This window comes from Sander vitreus, chromosome 3 (assembly GCF_031162955.1).
Source record: "Sander vitreus isolate 19-12246 chromosome 3, sanVit1, whole genome shotgun sequence".
NCBI classification, from domain to species: domain Eukaryota; kingdom Metazoa; phylum Chordata; class Actinopteri; order Perciformes; family Percidae; genus Sander; species Sander vitreus.
The window spans coordinates 32060038-32081440 of record NC_135857.1 but is presented as its reverse complement, the minus strand read 5'-3'; the positions used below and the strand labels follow the sequence as shown (position 1 = coordinate 32081440).

General features: G+C 39.9%; 2 protein-coding genes across 5 annotated transcripts in view; both read right to left on the bottom strand.

The window, feature by feature from the left end:
• LOC144515853 (sushi domain-containing protein 6) overlaps positions 1 to 2958 on the bottom strand; it is a 15723-nt gene extending 12765 nt beyond the window's left edge. For 2 of the 3 annotated variants that reach the window (XM_078247018.1, XM_078247019.1), the window contains exon 1: positions 2738 to 2958. The gene's annotated coding sequence lies outside the window, so the exon portion shown is untranslated. The remainder of the gene's footprint in view (positions 1 to 2737) is intronic. The other variant, XM_078247020.1, reaches the window with a different exon arrangement.
• A 2613-nt stretch (positions 2959 to 5571) lies between these two features.
• The window catches only part of pak4 (p21 protein (Cdc42/Rac)-activated kinase 4), a 40177-nt gene continuing 24345 nt past the window's right edge, over positions 5572 to 21403 (bottom strand). For both annotated transcript variants that reach the window (XM_078247015.1, XM_078247017.1), the window contains exons 6-11: positions 20835 to 21293; positions 17953 to 18086; positions 17076 to 17202; positions 12539 to 12664; positions 12307 to 12441; positions 5572 to 11302 (exon numbers count right to left, since the gene is read on the bottom strand). In XM_078247015.1, coding sequence (XP_078103141.1) covers positions 11147 to 11302; positions 12307 to 12441; positions 12539 to 12664; positions 17076 to 17202; positions 17953 to 18086; positions 20835 to 21293 — 1137 coding nt within the window. In that variant the 3' untranslated portion in view covers positions 5572 to 11146. The remainder of the gene's footprint in view (positions 11303 to 12306; positions 12442 to 12538; positions 12665 to 17075; positions 17203 to 17952; positions 18087 to 20834; positions 21294 to 21403) is intronic.

Below are 21403 nucleotides of genomic sequence, written 5' to 3'. Positions count from 1 at the left end.
ACACACACACACACACACATATATATATATATATATATATATAAATAAATAAATAAATAAATAACACTCTTCCTCCCAAGTCTCAAATACATCTATTTGGAAGTCTGAGACACATAAGTAACATGTCAACACGTTTCTACATATTGGGTTTTAACAAGGTTTGATTTAAAGTTAAAAAAGCATTTGAAAGGAAAATAGTTTGCAACTATTGTTGTAATTTTTTACAGCAGTGAGGAAGTAAGTTTTTTTTTGTTTGTTTTTTTTACAGACCACACCTTCAAAACTTCCTCTTTATTTGAAATAATTATAATGACATAGGGTTGGGCAATAATTCAATATGATAATTGATCGCCTTTCGATGGAATCATATCGTGATATACAATCACATTGTCTAAATTGATGATAACAAGCACATACTAACTCAATGTTCTCAGAAAATCTGTTGTGAAACATTTTGAGGGAATATCATTTGAAGATTAGCAGATTTGTTTTAACATCACACTATTTTTGTTCATGCATTTAAACACAGTCAGTATATAACTTCACTTGAAACTGTTCACCACATTATTAATAATTATCTAAAATCTCATTGTAAAAAATATTTTGTGGAAGCACCAATTGTCAACCCTACAATAATCGGTATCGATGTATTTGGTCAAGAGTATCGTGATATCTGATATTATCACATATATATATATATATATATATATATATATAGCCCAGCCCTATAATGACATATGATATACGGGGTAGCATGTAACCTCCACCTGCTGTGTGTGTTTGACGGGGCGGTCGGGGCTTTGTTAATGCTTTGAACAGCCAGAGTACACAATGAAGGCTACACAGTGGAAGTGCTGATGCTGCCTGTTGCCGGACGGGTCACAGGGACGCAGCTGCTGTTACAATGGGCTGCAACAGATTAAATCCATATAACATTTCATGTTCAAAGTCAGTGCTGGTCCAACCAGAAACTACTTTAGTCATAGAGTGTGTGTGTGTGTGTGTGTGTGTGTGTGTGTGTGTGTGTGTGTCAGATGTTGTTGGGTGACCATACAGATGTTTTTTAATGTTATCTGTTGACTGTTGGAGCAGACGATGCAAGAACATTTTCTGTGTGAACAGACAAAGTTTTATATTATCTTATAAAGTCTAATAAACGTGAATGACAGAAGCATAATAAACGCGATGATGGAAAACTGGAAGTCAACAATGTGCTAATATTATAACTGTAAATGTTCCTGCAGGTAAATCAGACACTAGATTTCATATTAACTTAACATTTAGATATTTATTGATGCATTTATACCAGTTCCACATATTGGGTTAGTGTTATTGAGCGTAAGCTTTTGAATGTTTTTAGTTGTGTGTGTTTTTAAATAAATCAAGTTGTGTTGAATTGCACTTAAAAGGCAACCCAGTGTTGCTATGGAGAACTTGAGTATTATCTCTGTGGGTCAAGCGGAGCCACTTGAGGTAGGGGAGGGTCACGGCAGGTCAGGTTACACACCTCCAGGAACATACGTTTGGTTTTTTATGAATCTACAGCTGAGAAAATTATTTTCATTATTAATTCACTGACACGTTTTTTTGTTTGTTTGTTTTTTTAATTGTTTGGTCCATGTAATGTCCAGAAATACTTCTGTGACATCTTTCAATTGCCTGTTTTGTCAGACCAACCAAAAAAACCCAGAGATCTTCAATTTACAAACAGCGAAAAGCTTCAAATCCTCACATTTGATGAATCTGAAACCCAGAGCATATTTGGTGCTTTTGCCGGAAAATGACTGTCAAAATAGTTGCAGATTATTTTTCTAATCGATGAACCGACTAATCATTTCAGCTCTAGATCTAACGGATGTGAAAACAAACTCTTAAAATACATCCCTGAAACTCTTACCAACCTCTGAAACCTGCTTTAACTGCCCCTGAGACGCAGTGAAGGGCCGCTGTAAGCTCCTTAAGAAACCTGAAATTCCCTCAAACCTCCTTTAATAAACTCTTAAAACACCTGGAATACACTCAAACAGCCCAGGGACCTACGAAACCTCTTCTCCCCTTAAAACCTCCAGAGACCCTGTCAGTTAAAGACCTGTTGGATCCCCTCAGTGCTAGATAGCAACACTATTTGAAAAAGCTCCTTTGTTCCTTAGTGGACGCTTCCTGTGATTATTAACTACCAGGAACAATGAACCAACTGTAGGCCTACCTGTAAATTACATTTATAGTTTAAATGCACAGTTTTTGTTTAATATGTTCTATAAATATCAGATTTATATCCACCTACCTCATGTATATAAAGCATGCAGTTCACATGTAGCCTATTCCAGCACCCTTTGCACTCTTGTCGTACTATATGTGCTACTTTTATGTTTAGCCTGCTTGGTTGTCCATGTTTTAGCTGCATGTATTTGTAGGCTATCTTGAATTGAGACATTTCCTTGTATGTGTTCACAAACAAGGTCAATAAAGCAGTTTCTGATCCTCTTTTATCACTGTAACATCAATAATTAATAGGCACTGAACAGTTCATTAAATCTATATGTGAACTTCAAGCTACAAGACCAATAATTCAATCTATTTTATCAAATAGCCTAAACATAAAAACACCGCGCATACTGGATCAGATGGCGGAATTGTTGATTTAAATCACCGGAAGGTAAAGTAGAAACACCGATGTCTCCAAATCTCAATGAAAGGACTAAATATAAAGCAGATAAAAAACGCATGAATGTCTCACCTGAGAGCCGCGGATGAGGCAGCAGCGGGGTATGTCAGCACTGAAGCGGCCGTGGAGCCTGCAGAGGAGCGCCTGCTTGTGTTTACCGACAGAATGGAGGACGCGAAGCGAAGATGAATCGATATGTCTCCCTCCGTCCGTCTGTCCCTCCGTCAGCTGAAGCTCCTGTCGCCGCTCCTGCTCAGCAACAAGTGGGACCTTTTCGGCTCGCCCCCTGACTCATCGATCAGCTGTGTTCGACAACGAACAGCCAGTCCTCCGATTGGCCGCTGCGAGCCGCCAATCACCGCCCACCTGCGCGGCTCCGTCATATTTTGGAAACGCTCTTTTTTTTTTTATCTCACACCAGACACATTCTCACACGCACGCACACGCGCGCGCACACACACACACACACACAAAAGGGAACAGTACAATTTTAAGGAAGGCCTACTTCTACTTTCTACATTATACTTCTACTACTCCACATCTCAGAGGCAACTATTCTACTTTTTTTTACTTTGCAGATTCAGATTAACACATTTAAACTTATAAATATAATTACAGGTGAAACTACCCAGCAATAAAGTAATTCAAATAAGCTCCACCTTTACCAGCTGCAACATTGAAGTGATGAACATGCATCAATAATTATAATCCTATAATATATGAATCTGAAATGGTCCATTCTGCATGATGAGTACTTTTACTTTTGGTACTTTTAGTACATTTTGATGCTGATACTTTTGTACGTTCACTTTAATATGATTTTGAATACAAAACTTTAACTTGTAACATTGTGTTTTTACATTGTGGTATTGCTACTTTTACTCAAGTAAAAGATCTGAATACATCTTCCACCGCTGGCTATGTAGCACCAAACAAAAAGTACGTATGAGGCCGATACATTTAACTCCAAATTAGCCACTAAAAGAAATGAAGAACCACCAGCTTTTCTTCTTTACTTTCTATCCTTTTGAGGTCCATAACACATGGACCACAAACACAGCTGTCCTGTGGCGTGTGCTTGTTGTCATTGTTTGGAGGGGCCAACCTTTCAGACTGACAGTTTACAGTAAAAGCTGCAGAGCTGCTGCTCACCACTGACTCGACGGAAGTGCTAAAAATACAAACGCGTGCTTCAGTGATACAGCAGAGAAAGATTCTTCAGGGTTTCCCCTCATTGTTAAAATACAGCAGCTCACTGGCAGCATGTGGCAACTTTATCAGAGCTGGAATTAGTCGATGACTTTTGATTTAGGCCTCAACGTCTGACACTGTGGAGCTAAATCCATCAAAACATAAATATTGGTGGCTGCAACTAACAATTATTTTCTTTGTCGATTAATCCGTCCATTAGTTTTCTCAATTAATGGATTAATTGTTTGGTCTATAAAATGTCAGAACATGGTGAAAAATGTCGATCAGTGTTTCCCAAACGCCCAAGACGACGTCCTCAAATGTCTCGTTTTGTATAACTCAAATATATTCAGATTACGGTTACAGAGGAGAGAAGAAACTAGAACATATTCACATTTAACAAGCTGCAATCAAAGAATTATGACCTTTTTTCACAAAAAAATGACTCAAACCGATTTAAGTATCAAAATCGTTGGCGATTCATTTAATAGTTGACTTATCGATTGCAGCTCTAGTTTTTTTTGTTGCATTTCTAGGCCTGTTGCAGTTGTTAATAACAGTGGATACAAAACAACACCAGGCACCACAATTGACTCTGATCTGAACATTTCAATATCATAGTGCATGCGACACAAATCATTATCATTCTAAGTCAGTCAGGCTTATTTTTAAAACACATGAATTCATGTTGCTAAACATCTTCTTGCTTAAAAACTGACTTTAAGTCCTCGCAAAGAGCATTGAACGCAGTATTCAGTACAGGATGCTGATGATGACGGTGCTAAATGTTTTTTAAACAAGGGTCAAGTTCGTCCTATGCAGCCACAGAGTCACACTGAACATCTATATTTCTAAAGGAAGAGGTGGGTTGGTAGATGTAAATGAAATTTAACGAAAACATCTCTTGTGTACCATTTGGCTTGGTGTTAAAAGAATACAAGGCAGCAACAATATTCAATATGTTGTTTTAGATCTGATACATCATTTATTTATTTAGTGGTTTATCCTTCACAATCTAAGAGGAAACGGCTGCTTTGCATTTTCCGCGATCATCCAGCAATCAAACAGAGAGAAACGCATCAGAGAGTCAGATACAACATGCTGAATGTTATGCTACATGGTTTCATGTTGACATCAAACAGATGTGAACTGTCTGCAAATCAGCATTAGCATTCAATTCTGAGCATGAGTGCAGCTCAGATTGTGACCGAGATGTCCCAAAAGGCCACCGCACGAAGAATAAACCCTCTTGATTTACAGGATAACCTTTCCTCTGGGTCATATTCCTGCCACCGCTAGGGAAGCTAATCTATGAAACGCTCCTGTGGGTCCTCCTGAGGGCAGGAATAAACGACCTACTGTACATCATCATATGGTTTGGAGGACTTGTTATTCCTCTGGCATCAGCCTCAGGTTTAACACATTTTAAACCATCCTACAATGTTTTTTTTTTTTTAGTGTGTGATGAGCATTAGAGCGGCAATGAACTGCTATTTTTGGACATTTTTCTCATTAGAGTCTCTTTTTCTGCATTCGCCTGTTAATGTGTGACCACACTATTTACTTCTTCAAGAACAAAAACATTGTCGCTACACCTCTTCTGTCTGCTGGCCTCTTTTGAGAGCAACGTTATTTCAAAACACACAAGAAGAACAGAAAACAGACACCATGATTGACTTTTAGAAAATCTGTATTTGCAAAAACAAAAAAAAATGTACAATACCAGTGAAATTTACAAAAATAAGATGTTGCGGGAATGGTTGTTGCGACCCGATGTTTGACAAAACATGTCAACATTGCAACAAAATAAATTTTTAGAGGAAAAGAAGCCAGTCAATGATAATTATGACAGTCCGTTTTATAACGCAGGCAGGTTGGTCAGTGGTGGTCAATGAGCCTCCGTAACCACAGGATCTCAGTGGAAACCAGATACAAGTCCTGCAGGACCCCTCACGTAACCAGACAATCCCCCAAAAATGTCTGTCAAGATGCCACAAAGCAAGGCACTAAACCCTGAACAGCAGCACTGGAGCTGCTCATTAGCGAATAATAATTAGTCTCAGCAGAAATGTTAATCAGAACCGTCAACTTTTTAACGCATCGGCCAAAAAGATCCAAACAAACCAGACTTTTCTTCAGATCTGTGAGAAGAGAAGCGTCATGGAAGTCTGCATTCTCCATCTCTCACACTCGTAGTGTCGATTCTGAACCATAATAATCTGTCAAGTAGTGATTGTAAGATGATGTTAAGGCAAGAACTCATGAATGTACACGCAGACACACACGAATCCGGTCCATAAAAATATAGTTGCAGTCCACCAGATAACCAATCAGTCCACTAGTTAACAGATTTGGGATTTTCACATTGATAATCAAGTCTGTAATACCACAGAGAGTGTGTTTGTTAGGGGACACCTGGACTAAGGCAGGTAGGACAAAGGTCAACACACTGAAAGGAACTTATATACAACAGAGTATTAGGGCCACAATAAGGAAACTAAATCTGAGAATAAAGTCGAAATATTTCAAGACAAAAGTTGCAACATTTGGAGAATAAAGTAAAAAAAGAATTAAGAGAAAATTCACATTTTGAGAAAAAAACTGCTGAAAGTTGTCTCAGCTTTATGTGTCAAATGAGTGATTTTGATAACCTGAAGTTGCAGGTTTCACCAATAAGCACTTTATTATCATAAAGTTTTACAGTGAATGTTATATGAATCAAATAACTGGATTTGTTTGGAAGCAGCAGCTGGAGCACAGCGGGGTCCAAACACACGCCATAATAATCTTATCCAAGCAAAACTAAATGTTGGTCTTACAGCAACCTACTTTATTCTGTTTATAACATTTTTCTTTTTAGAAAGTAAATAATTCTCAAAATTTAAAAAAGGTATAATATGTAGGATTTTCCTAACAAAACAACAATATATTGACTAATACAAAAGTAATCCCTCTCTACATCACTGAGAAGTGTGTAGTGGTGTCTGTATCTGCACACAGCCTGTCCTCTGCCTGTATTCTCTCTTTTCTTCTTATTTTTCTGAGTGCAGGACGTTAACGGGCATCAGCAAAGAGCCTTTGGCCCCAATTTAACAGCAGAATTAAACAGGTTTACAGCCTGGTACAAAACAACGGTTTTGGGATCTGTAGCTAAATTCATGGTTAGGGGGTTACTTTTTAATATATATATATATTTAACTCATTTAAGATTAATTCAGGCTTAAAGTTTTTCATAATTAAGGGTGTTTCGTTTTGATTGACAGGTGGCTGCCATCACAGGAGGCGAGCATAGACTGTTGGCTTCGTGCAGCCCGCCTTAGCTCCATCAACGCTCCACCTCTTTGCCCATTTTTGGATTAGCCAAGGTCAGGCACTGCCAAGATGGCGACGGCCGGAGCTGCCGACTTAATTTTGTCTCTTTAGAAACCTATGGGTGACGTGACGGAGACAAGGTCTTCCGCCGCGAAACAACCAGAACATTATGTTTTATTCCTCTGATTTACTGACTCGTTCTGTGCTCCCTCTTTTTATTCACTCTCTCTCTGGCTCTGAACTGGGGAGGAGGGGCCAACTTTAAATGCTATGTTTACAAACAGTAAGCGATACTCACTAGATATTATACCTTTGAGATTACTATCATTTTTTTTCTCCAAAACAGTGACCCCGATACTCTGTCAAACATATAAATCACAATATCAGCCGGTCATTTTGACCATGTCACCGACCGCCTTGGGGCCTCTCAAAAACTACACCAGGTAACAAACCAGATGCAATTTACCAGCATTGAGCAGGAGGCAGGTTTTTGCCTTCATTATAAAGTCTATTTGTACTCAATCCCCAACAACATTTATAATTATTCAAAACATAGTAAGTGATGAATCAATGTGCCGACTGATTATTGTAATTTGAGATTCTGACTGTGAAGAAAAACTGAAAAATTCAAAGAGTCTTAAAATATCACAGCCCAAACTGAATTAGCTCGACTACACTTGATTGTCATTCAGCTCAGCCGCCATGTCTCTGATGATTATAAACATGAAACATCACAACACGTTTCGTAATCTGTGAGTCATTATCAGTCTGTCCCTTACTCAGACAAAAACAGACACATTAGCTGACAATGTCCTCTCTGGTAAGCAGCCGAGGAGACAAAGTACAAAAACGCCTACCAGATATTTCTTCTGAGTGAATGTTTCTGAAGAAAACAAAGTGGCAAGTTTATGGTGAACCAACTTCAGCCTGCAGTGTCTCAAACCTGCTCCAGCCCGGGCACATGGACATTAGGAAGTGGAAACTACATTTCCTATGCCGGTTCTAAAACAGCAGGAGGGCATTAAGACGAGTCCAAAACACGACTACAGCTTGAAGTTAAAGACAACAATGCCCGGAAGGAAGCATTTTCACTGACTAGCTAGCTAGCTGTTATTTGCAGGAATTATTAACAATGTTAGAAAACAAACTCTATAAGTCTTCGTACAAGGCCTCACAGTTGTTGGGTTCGCACATGAAAAACCAGCAAAATGTTCACTGAATCAGCAGGAGTACAGTGCATCTGCAGTATAATATACAGCTGCAGTATAGTATGTATATATGCATGTAGACAAGTTCATGACAAACAGCGAGTGTGCTACGGCCCCCAACCCTCCCTTTGTTGATATGCAGTCTTGACTTTTTTTTGTGGGGGGAAAAAGTGACAGAAGACAGCATCTAAAAGTTTGTGTTCATTTTCAAGGAGCACCAGATCAGCGGGAAGTATTCAAGAAAACACGTCGTAACAAACTTGACTGATGAGATGGAGCTCAACTGGAAGACATAGAAAGAATGGAAACAGCAGCCTTGTCCGAGAGAGGGGAATATGTCTGCAGGCTGTGTTTATGTGCATCTCTGTGTCGCATTACCTTGAGAGGGATGAATTATAACAGAGCCTTATCTCGAATGTCATCTTCTGTATAAATGACTGTTCATTGCTACAAGGTACAGTGTGAAACTACAGATGTCTGCTGATAAAGACGCTTAACTCAGGGCCAAAGTGAGTGTATAATAACCAGACCTGAACTGTAATTAATTATCTATGTTTCATTCAGCCTGCTGAGGCGGCCTTTGGGTATTTGAAAGTGAATTTAATTTGCAGCGGCTGATCTGAATGTCTTAATGTGAAAAAAAACAAGTTACACGAGTTATTAAGTCCAGCATGAAAGCTGTTTTCAGCCCATTTAGAGAACTCGTGTCTGACAACTAACAGAATGCTGCTATTGTTAAACATCGTGATGAAACTAAGGCCTGATGCCAAATCTTAAGAGTATGTTTGTAGGGAAAACTGTTCCCTCTCAGTGCTGCCCAGAACATAATAACACAGGTCTGATAATTACTTTAGCTCTTGCGTGTGTGTGTGTGTGTGTGTGTGTGTGTGTGTGTGTGTATTATCAGCAGCTGTTACTCACTAGTGTACAGAGTGGATTTTCATGAAAGTGTTTCCTGCCTTCAAAGTACTTCTGTTATCTTTCTGTTATCTGCTCAATGGTCCACTTTCCCAGAGCACAAATACACACTGACAAAAATGCAAACACTCAAAAAATAGCATTACTTCAGACACACATTAAGAGCTCGAAGAGCTCCATTAATGGGAGCTATAAATCTAAACAAAGGCGCTTTCCTTGCCGATCTGTAACACTCTTTTCTGTGTGTGTCGGGCCGAGTAGTGTTTTCCTTTATCGTTTATAAATAAACCACACGCACTATGAGGAGCAGTCAAGAGCCATCTGCCCGATGCATTAACTAGGAAATCAAACATGAATCGATTCAATAGTAGAACACGATGAGCACTCGTCCACTCAGCAGCAGGATGCTTACTGAAAACAGCAGCCGTCATGCGTTTGATGAAGGAAAGCGATGACGATGAGGAAGCTGACGTGCAACACGGAATAAAAACAACCCGCTAATTGCCTAAAAAGCAGCTCATGTTCATTTTCTACCAAAGAACAACCATTAGTTTGTGAAGTGAGTTAGTTAAATAAAGTAAAAAAAAAAAAAAAAGAGGATGTGGAAAAGTCTACTCTTCTAAAAACACTATGGTAAAATGAAACAAAGAAAAATATGCTAAAACATGGGTAAGATTTTTATGTTTTGTCAAGATTTTATACCCATTTAGTTTAAACAAGATGTACTGTTGTCTTTTCATGTTTCTGCAAAACCTTTCCGGCTCGTCAGATCGACATCTTGACCACTAAAGTTTATGGTCAACAAGTCCGATCTGGTCTAGTTTAGAACAAAACCAAAGTAATATGTCTAGTGTCTATGACCTGCGTGCTGGAATCAACCGGGAGTGCAGCTTCTATCTCTCGTCGACAGTGCTTCAAAAATCATCACATCTTTCTCTAAAATAAACCAGAAAACACATCATCATAATAATTATAATAAAACAATCACAAAATAGAGATAGCAAAACATCAAACTGATATATATATCTCTATGTTCATTGTACTTACACAGGAAAATAAGGAGGAAATAAGAGAAAATTCATTTGTTAAAAAGACCACAACTCCAGTGTTTACCTTTTGACTTAGTGTATGTTTGCTTGTTTACAACAGGAAGCTAGTATTTATATGGCTACAAAATAAAGTCCATCTGAGTCAAAAGACTTCCTCCCTCAGTAGTAAGTTCTGGGTGTGATGAGGATAGCGTCCAAGTCTTGGATCTGTCCGCGGGACAAGTCTTTGTAGTGAGAAAATTCGGCTTCCAAACCGTCAAAGAGTGGGATTAAAATGTCGCTCCGCCACTCTCAGCCAACGGGCTCACGGCTCCTTCAAAAGCATCCGTTTGGTGTGCAAAACCCCACCTTCACACTTAAAATCCAGTCGAGGTCCAAATGGAAATATAAAAACAGCAACAATCTTTCCAGGTATTCAATTAAAACAAAATGTTCATATGAAATTGGCTAAAATCACTCGACAGGGCAAGTTGTGTTCTCTTCTCTCACACATGCCATGAAACACTGTCAATAACAGTGTTGCCAACACACACACACACACACACACACACACACAGCCTTATTGCCTCTTATTAAGGGAGAACACTCCCCAGAGTTCAGTGATTCACATAAGAAAAAAAGAATACTCCTGCACACCCGCTTCGCACTTTGCAGCTCTTTCTGAGAGTTTTGCCCGAAGCACACACCTCTCATCTATGACCTCTGACCTCTTTGGGCCGCCTCTCTGTGTGCAGGAGTATTCTATTCCATCTGAACCTGCACACGCTGCCCTCCACAGTCTGGAGATCTTATTGTTACATGTCTCATCTCATCCTGTTCTGCCTCATCAGTGGGACGATGCAGGACGGCGGACCCGCCTTCGTCAGGAAGGGGTGTTTGAGAAGCTCGCTGGCCGAGGCCCTCTGAGCCGGGTCCCGCACCAACATCCTGTCCAGGAAGCCCTTGAGCAGAGGGGAGACCTGGGAGAGGGCGAGAAGTGAGAGAGAGAAAGCATCCAGTCAGTCAGGTGTTAATGATACCACCATGTAGGCTCGTAAAGGAGCAATCAGTCACGTTTGTATTGCTCTTTGGCACAAAATGGGGAAATGACAACATTGTGAATCAATCAAACCACATGTACACAATCAACCAGATGGTTGGATTTCACAAACCGGGCGATTGTTGATAACAGTTTCACATGAGCTCCACATGAGTGAGATTGCTGTAAAACTGGAGTTTCCGTAAAATTCTTTAATCAGTGATCAGATTTCTCGACTACAGTGAAATATTACGGTGCAGACTATAAATAACTTTCTTTTCTAGTCAGAGAATTTGGACTAAAGTAGAAAGGAACACAGACTTTGTGTGCATGTGTTATATAATATAAATGTTAGTATCAGTTCTAGTCTGGCTTTCATTTTGAGTAATGATGTCTGTGTACATGATATAAACCACATTTCTCCACCACATTTCTTGCTGTGTTGACCATTTTCTTCTTAATCTGTGTTACACTAAGAAATGGAATCAGACATTTTGTTTCTATTTAAGAAATAAGGCAATTGTTGAAAGCTATAAATAAATTCAAGTCTAAACTAACACTACTGATAATCATTTTGGTTGGAGAGCAAACACCAGTGACTGCTGTTATTCCTATCGGGAGCTGTGGTGTCACCGAGACTTGGCTGGATCGTGGAGTGCTGGCGCCATTCAACCGGGTGACTCTTTTTCTGTGTGCCGATCTGGCGGCCATATTCTGCTTTATGATGAATCATGCACAAGCTGAAGGAGCTGATGGTGTTAGATTTCACTGGAACTGTACCTCACAATTGCATGTGACAAAAACTATTTTCTAACATTTTATAGACCCAAGAACTGAATGAAATTATGAAAATAATCGTTAGTATTCCTAAAAGATAACTGACATCTGCTAATGGTGCTTCACACAAACTGCTCGGTAAAACTCAAGTTTTTTTTTTCTTTGTACCTTGTGCAGGTTCTTCAGTTTGGGAGGCAGGTTGTCTCGGATCATTTTCATGGCTTTGAGCGGCGGCTCGTTGAAATACGGCGGCTCCCCGTCCACCATCTCTATTACCATGATACCCAGAGACCAGATGTCCACCTGGACACAGAGACAGTCAACAACAAGAAGGGATGTGCTTGTTTAGATGTTTAAATAACAAATGACCGTTAAATCTTGAGGGAAGTGCGAGTGTTACCTCTGGTCCATAAGGCAGTCTGGATATGAGTTCTGGTGCCATCCAGTATGGTGTTCCCACCAGAGACTTCCTTCTTTGCACTTCCTTAGACACCTGGGCACAGAAACCAAAGTCCGACAGCTTCACCTGGAGACAGAAAGAGATGGATGAAAAAAGCCGTAAGATTATTTTTCACAGAAAATACAAAACATAGTGACAAAGAGTTTTTAACATTACATTTGTGTTTGCAAGGATTGAGAAATCCAATAACTCTCTCCATCTACTTTATTTGTGAAGCAGTCAGAAGCTGTTCCTGATGCTGTTACACCGCTAAAAAATGTACATTTTATGAAGCCTAATATCACAAATCACAGATTAGCGTCAAGGGGCTTTATAATCGGTACAGCATACAGCACCCTTTGCCCTTAGACCCTCAATTCAGATTTAAAAAAAAAAAAAAAACTCTTTTACAGGGAAAAATGTTAGAAACCTCAGGAAGAGCAACAAAGTAGGGATTCCTCTCGCAGGACGTACAGACAGGAAATAGAGGTCATCTTTACAGAATACCCAACGTAGTAAAATTGCAGTATAGACAGTTGTCAAAAAGATAAGACCGTAAATGTTATATGAAGAATAGGATGCTAAATGGTCCAAAGTGTGGAGTAATGTGCAGTGCAGGTGGTTCAACATGAGTTTATTCATAATGTATACTATCATAAATTCTTTCAGTATAGTACATTTCACATTTGATTATAGACAGATGAAGGAAAGTAAATAAAAATATTTAAAAAAAGCAGCAGCCCAAAAGTTAATATTCAAATTGGGGATCTGAGGCACAGCTTATACTTCAATAGTCGAGTAATCCAGTCCATGAAATTTGTGATTCATGACAGTCCTCCTCGCTATCATCCACCCATCTTTTTGAGAAATGTTGTGCATGGCTGGGTATCTAGACAGAGAAGCAGCCTTTCATGTTGCCCACAGGGCCGACTGCCAGCCTCAGATGGCTCGGAGAGAGAAATGAAACAAACTTGCTATGAGAACCGGTGCACACATGCGTATAAATAATTACATAGACATGTAACATGATGGCAGCCACTGGACCGGGCTTCATAGACAACAGCAAAAGCTTTACCCAGCACACAGGTGCATTCAGATACAACACACACACACTACTGACAAGAAACACTTCAGGCTTGGTCGAGTCTGCTTCCCCTGCCAGGCCAAACCGAAAGCAGCAACTCAAACCCAACCCAGCGCTAAAACACCAGCAGGAAGCTTTCTGTGCGAACGTATGACCACTCACAGGTTTTCATTTCTGATAAGATTAAAATGAAGGCACATCCAGAAGTTGTATGAACACATAAGGACATAAAGAAACACTGTGAGCTGCAGTGTAAAGTGTTAAGGAATTTTAACTCTTTGGTGCACACAGATAATTCCTTTTATTCAATATGTAAATCACTGACACAAATCACTCTTACATGCTGTGAGATTACCATCTTTAAAGCTTGTGCATATTTGACTTTATCATTAGACTGATGATGTGTCTGCAATAGGGGTGTTGAAATTAATCATTGCATTGACGTATCGTGATTGATTGGAAAAGTCAATGAGTTGATACACCTTTGATGCAAAACAAAAATAAAACAAACCATCCCACATCATCCAGAGTGATAAAGATCATTATATCTACCAAAATAGTCAGATTTAATCATTTCTGTCCGTGCAGCTTCACTGAAATCACTTTATCATAGAGCAGAATGACACAGTGTCGTCTGAGAAACTCATTGGCAGAAGTATGAGCGATCTGAATCAGACCCTGCAGGTGATTTTTTTCTGCCTCAGAGCAGACCATGCAGAAGAAGCACTTCGGTATCAATGGCTGGCCATGCATACCGCTTCAGACCACAGCTCATAAAGACATACCACAAACACTGTGGCGGCTGTGTTAGCTCATCTTAGCATCACATGTGTGACTTTGCACATGCAGGATATGTTGCAAGGTTTTTCCCCGGGTTGTTAAGTGCAAATTACTTCACACGTTCATATGCATTGCCATTTGCATTAAAAGGGGGGAGGGCACTCAGCCATTACATGGCTTAGGCACACTGCCTAAGCCGTATAATGTGCAAGAGACGCGTTTGTGCAAGAGACGCAGCAAAAAAACAACAAAAAAACTGCATCAAGCCGCAGGATGATTTCGTTAATATTAAAATAAGGAAATTAAACGAGGGATGTCGTTTGTAGGCAGAAAATGACCTCTGTTTGATGTTTGTTTGATCCTCTGAACACCCACACAGGTATTTTCAGTAATTATGGCTGATTAGACCTCTGCTCATGTTGAATGTGGGCCAGAGCTTAGATGGGAACTTGTAAGGTCACAAATTCTTTCTACCAATAGGAATGATAAAGCTGTCATTTGTCCTGCCCTATCAGGTGCAACAACACAGGAGGCTGAGTCATTCTATCAGTCTATACACACCCACACAGTCCTGGGTAGAGGTCTAATCAGCCACATTAACTGAAAACACCTGTGTGGGTGTTCAGGGCCTTTAAATCATTTACAAAATATGTGATCTTTATAATATGATCAATGTGGACTAAGTCACAAGCTACACCAAAGCACTCACAACATTTAGCAGAAGGCTTGCCTCAACTTATCAGCCACTTATGTAGGTGTTGACCGTGACTCAAGCTAAGTTCCCTTTTTCCCCAGGCGCCCGTTTCAGAAAGCAGATTTAGTGAAAACTGAGTTTGTTAACCCTGAGATGAGGGAATCTGGGTTTTCTGTTTCAGAAAGAGAGGTAACTTAACCTCAGAGTCAGTTACTATGGTAAATGCATGAATAAACACTTAATAAATAAAACGTATTGTTAGGCAGATTATAAAACGTTTTTTTCTCAAACATGTCATGTCCTTTTGTCGACGATCCCGTAGATGAAAAAGCTGTATTACTTCACAGAGAGTTTACGTCGGGAGATGATATTGAGTCCCGACTGAATGTATTTTCATTTCCACATTTTTTCACAGCCCATTAGATATGTAGATACCTTATCGTCCTCATGTCACTAACATCCACCATCGTGGACAGGCTTTAACATCCCAGCAGATTCTGTGTGTCGCATTACGTGTTTTGCAAACGGCAGTTTTCTTATTGGTGATGCGGATCATACTGTAATAGTAAAGCCACTGTATGCAGAGCTGTCAGAAAAGTGTGACTCGCTCTGAAACGTTTTTTAAACGTTTTTTGTATTGTTCCCTGGACACAAACCAGTGAGAGCCATTAAAAATAAATAAATGATTATAAATTATAGTTCTGTTAATGATCATGGTGCTGCAGCCTCAGAATGGGATTAGTATAGCTTACTTTTTCGACCGCAGGATTGCACCTAAATGAAATTATAGGTGTAATACAATTCCAGTTTTCACCAGTAATATTATCAGTTAACTGTGATTAAATTTGAAATGAATACACTGTTAATGATTACGCATTGACTCGAGCAGCAATTTTCTCCCACACCAATTCTCTCTCTGTTGCAGCAGCAACAACCGCTGTCTTGCTTTTTTAACGAAATACATGCTCAAACTCGTTGTTTGTGTGCATGAGTATTTTTGCTGACCCGTTTGTTTGTGGTTGTTACCATGGTGAATCGTAGTATCATGGCTCCATTCATACTGCCTTTTTATTGTGGTGGTGCACGCGCGTGAACATACTCGGAGTTGATTGAACCAACTCATATCAGCTGTTCTGGAACCGAAATCTCAGAGTTTCCATTTCAGGGTAAATCAACTCAGACATCAGGGTTGGACTCAGAGTTTGTTAAACCTCCTTCCTGAAACAGACCACTGGTCTCGCTGTGCAACCATGTTGGTTTCATTTACTGTAGAAAGGAGAAACGTGTTTATCAACACAGGTAGGAAGTAAATTTGGCACGGGTAGCAGTGGTTGATAGAGAGGCATTAAGTTGACCATACATGTACTTTTATTTTTTTTTATTGTGACAGTGGGTGAAGTTCTGCCAGTGGCTGCAGTGTTGTGCTGAGTTTGTGCATCCAGTGAAACAAATGCATACCATAAGCCTTTCTCACAACAGACATGTCATGAAAGGAAATAGGTGATGTAGCTAATAACATTAATGAGCACTGCATAATAATGATGGCCTACTGGATCATTTAAATGGGACAGATCCACAACTAATGTTATTAGTGACACCTGTGCTTGTCCTGCTATGACTCAAGATGTCTGCCAAGAGAAAATGCTTTTATGCTGGTAAAGTGCTGCCTCAGCCACAGTGCTGTGGTTTGACATTTAAAAGATGTGTGCTGCTACTAATTTGAAAAGTGAACTACATTATTCACTTTATTTCTGTGATACCACATACTGAACACCCGTCTCTTGTGACTGGTCAGCTCACAAGCAAATGTTGTGCACTCTTCTGACATTTTAAAATAGAGTACTTTTTGACAGCTTTAAAGGTTTAGTGCCCTTCCTGCCTAAAAATCATGTTATTTTTTCTGGTGTTAAAAAAAGCAATGTGTGGTTTGTGGTACATACGCGGCCATCGTGAGTGAGCAGGATGGAGTCACTCTTGATGTCTCTGTGGATGACACCCTGTGTGTGGAGGACAGACAACGCCTTCAGGACAGACAGACACACCGCGGCGATCTGCTCCTCGTTCATCCTGCAGAGGGAAGAAGACACCAGAGAGATTTAGACTTTTCACCACCTCTGTTTTTGTGGTTGTATTAGTACTGCTTTTTTTTCTGGTTAAAGCTTTGTGTCTATGTTTCATACAGATAGTCATACTAAAATGTTGCAAGAATCTGAAAAACTGCCATATAAATTAATAAAAAAAGAGAAGTGAAATGACACAGGCCATGGTGGTATATCTCTCTGTGCACATTAGGTAACACTGCCCCCTTGTGAAAAAAAGGAGTTTTGGTGGGTGAGGGTTTAATAATGGAAATTTAAATAAAAGTCAGTAAACATTAAAACACTTAAATCACAAGGAAATATATTGATTTCATGGAATACAAGGTCATGTACTAGAGCTGCAACTAACGATTATTTTTTCACTGTCCATCAATCTAGTCGTTTTTGTTCTTAAATTAATCGATTAGTTGTTTGGTCTAAAAATGTCAGAACATAGTGAAAAATGTGGACCAGAGTTTCCCAAAGCCCAAGATGACGTCCTCAAATGTCTTGTTTTGTCCACAACTCAAAGATGTTCAGTTTACTGTCATAGAGGAGTAAAGGAACTAGAAAATATTCACATTTAACAAGCTGGAATCAGAGGATTTTTTCCACACAGAAAGTTGATCAGGAATTAATAAAGAATCAGGTAAATAAGCAGAATCGATAATGGCATTGGTATCTATACAATCTTATCAATTCCCATCCCTAATGTTAGACATAAAAGCTTTTCTCACACCTGGTGTGTGTCACGATGTCAGTGAGAGCTCCTCCCTCCAGGAACTCCATGACGACCCAGAGCTCGTCTCCCACCAAGTAGCTGTTGTACATCTCCACCACGTTCTCATGGTGATAGTCCCGCATGATCACAACCTGCAGTCATCACGGAAACAGAAGGACACAGACAGTATAATTACTTGACTCACTGGACTCAAAAGAACTGCAGGTAAAGAGACGATCATGTGTCTGTAGAGTCAATGCTGCAATCCATCAACAACCTTTAACACAGTCCTGCCTCATTACTCATAAGCGGATTCTAGTGTCTGAAATGTAAAGTGACAATTAGCAACTAATGTGTCTGAAATATAAAGTGACAAATAGCAACTAATGGGAGTGTGAAATGAAGCTGGGTGCTTTACCACCTACATAAAAGTCGAACCTTTCATTTATACTGACAGCAGTTTGGACTCGTTCTATGAGAGGTGTTTAATACGATAAGTGTGATACCTTGTTTTGCTGCTCTGCTGTCTTTATATGTGAAATATATATTTGCTAAATTTGCTAGTGTCAGGAAAGTGTGAATGTACTTTTTAGACTTGTGAATGTTACAATTTTATATGTATACACATGAGAAAGACAGCAATTGCTCTCTTCTGGTTTAAAAGGCACTAAGTCAGAAAAATAGGTCATCTGGTTAGACAATTTATCACAGTATACACTCAGTGTCCACTTTATTAGGTTCACCTCAACATTATAATGCAATCCAATGCAACAGCTCTGCCATTAAGCCTAATTTTAGGATGCCTATAATGTGGTTTTTTTTTTTTACGTTTGGTGTTGTACTGGAGTGCATTATATTAAGGTGTTTCTAATATTCCAGTACAACACCACCTTCAACTATGACCTAAATAATAATTTACACATTTTTCTGACGTTCAATAACTCCTTAAAAATGTCAAATTTACGGCAGAGCTGTTTGATTTGATTGCATTATGGTACCTATCCACCATAAAGCATCATTTCCCCATTTCCCATTCATTGTCTATGTGAGCAACAATGCAATGCATTCTGGTAGCATTGCGGGAACTTTGGAGAAGCAGGGTGTTGAGTCGCCCGCTCCTTATTTACATAAAGTTGAATCCAGGCTATGCAAATCAGGAGTAGGCAGCTCGACTCGCAGCCTCTCAGGTGTACCTAATAAACTGAGTGTCAAAATATGTAATATATTTACTGTAATAAATCCAAAAATGACCGCAATGCGTCATCAGATATTAAGGAAACATGCTAAGTTGGAACATACACAGTATTTTCTCCTTTTGAAATTATAGTTCTGTGACGGAATTTCTGTTTGTGTTTTGGCCTGTTTGTTGTGATCAACTGCCCAGTTTGACAGCCAGGCCGGGTTTCTAGATATAACGTTACCTGTAAAAACATAAGCATGCTACAGCTGTAATGTTAGTACAGCCATGAAAGCAGCAAGAAACAAACAGGATCAATGGAGATAGATTCTACCGGACCTAAAAAGAAAAAACCCAGCAGTTTCTAACTAGGGCTGGGCGATATGGAGAAAATCAAATATCACGATATTTTTGACCAAATACCTCAATATCGATACTGCAATGATATTGTAGTGTTGACTATTGGTGCTTTCACAAAATATTTACACAATGAGATTTTTGATAATCATCAGTAATGTGGATATAATGACTAAGTGGGTAAAGCCAAATAATAGAACAGTTACAACAGTCGAACGCTCAGAAAATGACATCACTTTACTGTAATGCAGCCTTTAAAACCAGGAAAAGACAACACGTGTGCCATATTACGATATTACGATATCCAAAATCTAAGACGATATCTAGTCTCGTATCACGATATCGATATAATATCGATCTATTGCCCAGCTCTATTTCTCAAAACAGTTGCTTACAGAGACGGAGAGCGTAGGTATATGTAAGGAGATAACATGGACACAGGCTGATTATTGCTAACTAAAATGCTAGTTTTTACATTAGTAATTAAACTTAAACAGCTAATGTAAGTCCAAACTGCCTGCGAGCTTCTCCTGTACTATACGGTAATTCCTCTACTATGCGACAGTAAGTCGCGTGGTTAGACACAATCGTTAGCCTATTTTTACAAAAATGTCTACTTTGGAGCCATAACGTGAGGTACAAGGTAAACGCTTCAGATGTAAAGTTATTCGCTGTCAAAGTGACGTCAAAATGAATGGCATTCAATGGAATGCTAACGTCGGGTGATCGTTTGGTAGCATCAAAATGGCGCCATAGGAGGTTCGAGTTCTGAAGCGAAGCTTACCCCCTTGGTCTGTCAGTTGGGTACAGAGCTCCGCATGAGCACGGACCTTTATGACTATCAATATAGCCAGCATCTAACGTTAGCTACTCCGCTGTTCTGTAAGTAATGTCTGGCTATGTGAGACAAGCGCCTAGCAACATTGTTGTGGATGCTGCGGTCTCAGACTGGCAACCTCCGTGAACTTCGAGTCTGGGGAGGAGGGGGCGGGGAAGACGACTCTCCCCAGTATTACATATTACACCTTTAAATACATTTAACCAGGAAAATGTCCCATTGGGTTAAAACAAAATCTCTTTTAAAGATATTCTAGCAGACAGAAAACAGAACTTTAAGACTTCCGATTACATAAAAACATATACATTTTAATAATGAATTACACTTTTGAGATGTCAGGTGTCTTATTATTATTAGTAATTTATCACAAGGCATACAGGAAGGAAAATAGGCCAAGGAAGATCATGACTTATCACTGTGGTAAAATGCAGTAAAGTAAAGCTGGTGATGCATTTTATTATCACATTCAGTGTGTTTGGACATTGAGTGGCTTTGAATCACAGCCTTTACTAGATCATGAACTCTTACCTCGTTGAAGAGGAGTTCTCTGCGCTGTTGTTTCCTCAGGTCCATCTTCTTCACAGCGACCAGTTTCCCGGTGGTCTTCACTGTGGCGATACACACGATCCCTGTGGACCCTTCCCCTATCTTAATGTAGTGGTCCAGGTAGGTCCGTGGATCCCCAGGATCCACCACCATCTGTAGTGCCGCTCTAAACTGCTCATGGGAAACCCTCTGGGGCTCCCTCTGTGGGGAGCGGCCCTGGGTCGGCGCAACTGACGCTGGGGGCCCAGAGGGCACAGGGGGTCGCGGGGCTGGAACGCTGGGGTGAGGGGTGTGTGGGTGCTGTGTGGCCTCAGGGGTCAGAATGGGGTGGGAAGTGTGATGAGGGTGTGGGTGGCTTATAGGGGGTTTGGAGCTGGAGGAACCTCGGGTGGAGCCACTAGAGGGCCCGTTTTGAGGGGAGGATTCATGGTGTCGAACCGGCTGGAAGAAAGAGTGTCGTCACAAACAGAACGTTTAATAAATCTAGAGCAAACTATCTCTTCAGGGTTGGAGCTGCAACAAGTTATGTATTAACAATTAACACCATGAAA